At 19.8% G+C, this 3,041-nt stretch overlaps 3 protein-coding genes across 3 annotated transcripts in view; all 3 read right to left on the bottom strand. All coding sequences in view use genetic code 6, as the record gives it.

The window, feature by feature from the left end:
• The window catches only part of TTHERM_001017245 (hypothetical protein), a gene marked incomplete at both ends in the record, with an annotated part of 831 nt that extends 473 nt beyond the window's left edge, over positions 1-358 (bottom strand). Inside the window, 2 exons of the mRNA XM_012796152.1 lie at positions 1-38; positions 339-358. The exon at positions 1-38 is cut by the window's left edge and continues 121 nt beyond it. Of these exons, the coding sequence (XP_012651606.1) occupies positions 1-38; positions 339-358 (58 nt within the window). The remainder of the gene's footprint in view (positions 39-338) is intronic.
• Positions 359-909: 551 nt separating this feature from the next.
• TTHERM_01017244 (hypothetical protein) lies at positions 910-1,365 on the bottom strand (the record flags this gene model as incomplete). The annotated part of the gene is made up of 2 exons (XM_002348299.2): positions 910-1,030; positions 1,295-1,365. 2 exons carry the CDS (start codon positions 1,363-1,365, stop codon positions 910-912), a joined length of 192 nt encoding a protein of 63 aa, XP_002348340.2.
• A 318-nt stretch (positions 1,366-1,683) lies between these two features.
• Positions 1,684-2,827, bottom strand: TTHERM_001017243 (oxalate/formate antiporter protein; the record flags this gene model as incomplete). Its single annotated transcript, XM_012796151.1, has 4 exons — positions 1,684-1,762; positions 2,027-2,116; positions 2,381-2,470; positions 2,757-2,827. 4 exons carry the CDS (start codon positions 2,825-2,827, stop codon positions 1,684-1,686), a joined length of 330 nt encoding a protein of 109 aa, XP_012651605.1.
• Positions 2,828-3,041: the final 214 nt, after the last annotated feature.

Genomic DNA, 3,041 nt, shown 5'->3' with positions numbered 1-3,041 from the left:
AATTCAAAATTAACGACTTTTAAATTGATTAATTTACTCTAAATATTATTGAATAAAAAAATCAAATTTGTATTATCTGAATGAATAAATGATAATTTAATAAACAATTATTTTATGATTTTAAAAAATATAAAATGAAAAAAATGATAATAAGATAAATTAAAAATGATAGAAAAAAAAAAACTAAAATAAACATTAAGAACAAAAAAGTTAAAATAAATAGTAAAACTTGATTTCTCCCTGAGGTTTTATTTAAATCATAGCATCTAATTTATCAAGATAAATAAAAAAAGGATAAAAATATGATTGATGCATAAGATTTAAGATTAAAATATAACTGGCATATAAAGTTTGGCATTTATATAATTTAATAAGATGTAATATAACACTAAAAGTTTCAAATTGTTTGATCATTTTTGGAGAAACCAGAGAGTTTGCTTAAGAGCATTTAATTTTTTATTTTTTATAAATAATTTATTTACTTACAAAAATATGAATGATATTTATAAATATAAAATCAATAATAAAATCTATTTATATTTATATTTTAGGTTTAAATTTTTTTCAAAATATTAAATAATATTATTCAAACATTTTATATTTATTCATCCTTTTTTCACCAGTTGTTTATCAGAAATTAAAGACAACTAATCTTTTTGATTTACGACACTTGCTTATTTCTTTGAATATTTATGATTCATTCATTAAGTTATAACTTTTATAATAAATTTGTGTAAATTATTAATAAATATCAAAATAGAATAAACTTTTAAATTAAAAATTATTCTTTAAATTAATAAATAAAATAATATTAGTTGAATAAAAAAGATAAAAAAATAAAATAAATAAAAGCTATCAAATAAATTCAAAGAGCTTTTTTGTTTTATATTAATTTTTTTGTTTAAAATATCACAATCCAAAACAAATAAACTGTTTTTACCAAAGATTAAGTGTCAAATTTGAGAGATTAATGCAATTTGCTAAAGCAGAGCCTAAGCCTGATGCACCCATTGCACCAATTTAATTGTCACTTTTTAAATATTGAAGAAAAAATATATCATTAAATAGTTAATTAGAAGGAAAAAATGAAGAAAAAATATGAAATAATAAATAAGATTAATTAATTAATAATAAAAGCAAAATTTGAAAATAAAATGATGAGCTAAATTAACAAAGAAAGAAAGAACAAAAAAAGCAAGCACAATAAAAAGAAAAAGAAAAAAGAGCTTTGTTGTTTTAAATTAGTTTTTATAATTAAAAATATCACAATCCAAAACAAATAAACTGTTTTTACCTAAGGTTAAGTGTCAAATTTGAGAGATTAATGCAATTTTCTAAAGCAGAACCTAAGCCTGATGCACCCATTGCACCAATTTAATTGTCACTTTTTAAATATTGAAGAAAAAATATATCATTAAAATAGTTAATTAGAAGGAAAAAATGAAGAAAAAATATGAAATAATAAGATTAATTAATTAATAATAAAGGCAAAATTTGAAAATAAAATGATGAGCTAAATTAACAAAAGAAAGAAAGAAAGAAAGAAAGAAAGAAAGAAAGAACAAAAAAAGCAAGTACAATAAAAAGAAAAAGAAAAAAGAGCTTTGTTGTTTTAAATTAATTTTTATAATTAAAAATATCACAATCCAAAACAAATAAACTGTTTTTACCAAAGATTAAGTGTCAAATTTGAGAGATTAATGCAATTTGCTAAAGCAGAACCTAAGCCTGATGCACCTTCATTGCACCAATTTAATTGTAACTTTTTAAATATTGAAGAAAAAATATATCATTAAATAGTTAATTAGAAGGAAAAAATGAAGAAAAAATATGAAATAATAAATAAGATTAATTAATTAATAATAAAAGCAAAATTTGAAAATAAAATGATGAGCTAAATTAACAAAGAAAGAAAGAACAAAAAAAGCAAGTACAATAAAAAGAAAAAGAAAAAAGAGCTTTGTTGTTTTAAATTAGTGTTTATAATTAAAAATATCACAATCCAAAACAAATAAACTGTTTTTACCGAAGATTAAGTGTCAAATTTGAGAGATTAATGCAATTTGCTAAAGCAGAACCTAAGCCTGATGCACCTTCATCACCAATTTAATTGTAACTTTTTAAATATTGAAGAAAAAATATATCATTAAATAGTTAATTAGAAGGAAAAAATGAAGAAAAAATATGAAATAATAAATAAGATTAATTAATTAATAATAAAAGCAAAATTTGAAAATAAAATGATGAGCTAAATTAACAAAGAAAGAAAGAACAAAAAAAGCAAGTACAATAAAAAGAAAAAGAAAAAAGAGCTTTGTTGTTTTAAATTAGTTTTTATAATTAAAAATATCACAATCCAAAACAAATAAACTGTTTTTACCCAAGATTAAGTGTCAAATTTGAGAGATTAATGCAATTTGCTAAAGCAGAACCTAAGCCTGATGCACCTTCATCACCAATTTAATTGGCACTTTTTAAATATTGAAGAAAAAATATATCATTAAATAGTTAATTAGAAGGAAAAAATGAAGAAAAAATATGAAATAATAAATAAGATTAATTAATTAATAATAAAAGCAAAATTTGAAAATAAAATGATGAGCTAAATTAACAAAGAAAGAAAGAAAGAAACAAAGAAAGAAAGAAAGAAAGAACAGCAAGTACAATAAAAAGAAAAAGAAAAAAGAGCTTTGTTGTTTTAAATTAGTGTTTATAATTAAAAATATCACAATCCAAAACAAATAAACTGTTTTTACCGAATATTAAGTGTCAAATTTGAGAGATTAATGCAATTTGCTAAAGCAGAACCTAAGCCTGATGCACCCATTGCACCAATTTAATTGAAACTTTTTAAATATTGAAGAAAAAATATATCATTAAATAGTTAATTAGAAGGAAAAAATGAAGAAAAAATATGAAATAATAAATAAGATTAATTAATTAATAATAAAAGCAAAATTTGAAAATAAAATGATGAGCTAAATTAAAAAAGAAAGAACAAAAAAAGCAAGTACAATAAAAAGAAAAAGAAAAAAGAGCTT

Source organism: Tetrahymena thermophila, assembly GCF_000189635.1.
Source record: "Tetrahymena thermophila SB210 genomic scaffold scf_8254760, whole genome shotgun sequence".
NCBI classification, from domain to species: Eukaryota; Ciliophora; class Oligohymenophorea; order Hymenostomatida; family Tetrahymenidae; genus Tetrahymena; species Tetrahymena thermophila.
The sequence above is the reverse complement of the archived record's forward strand: the minus strand, read 5'-3'. Positions and strand labels throughout refer to the sequence as shown.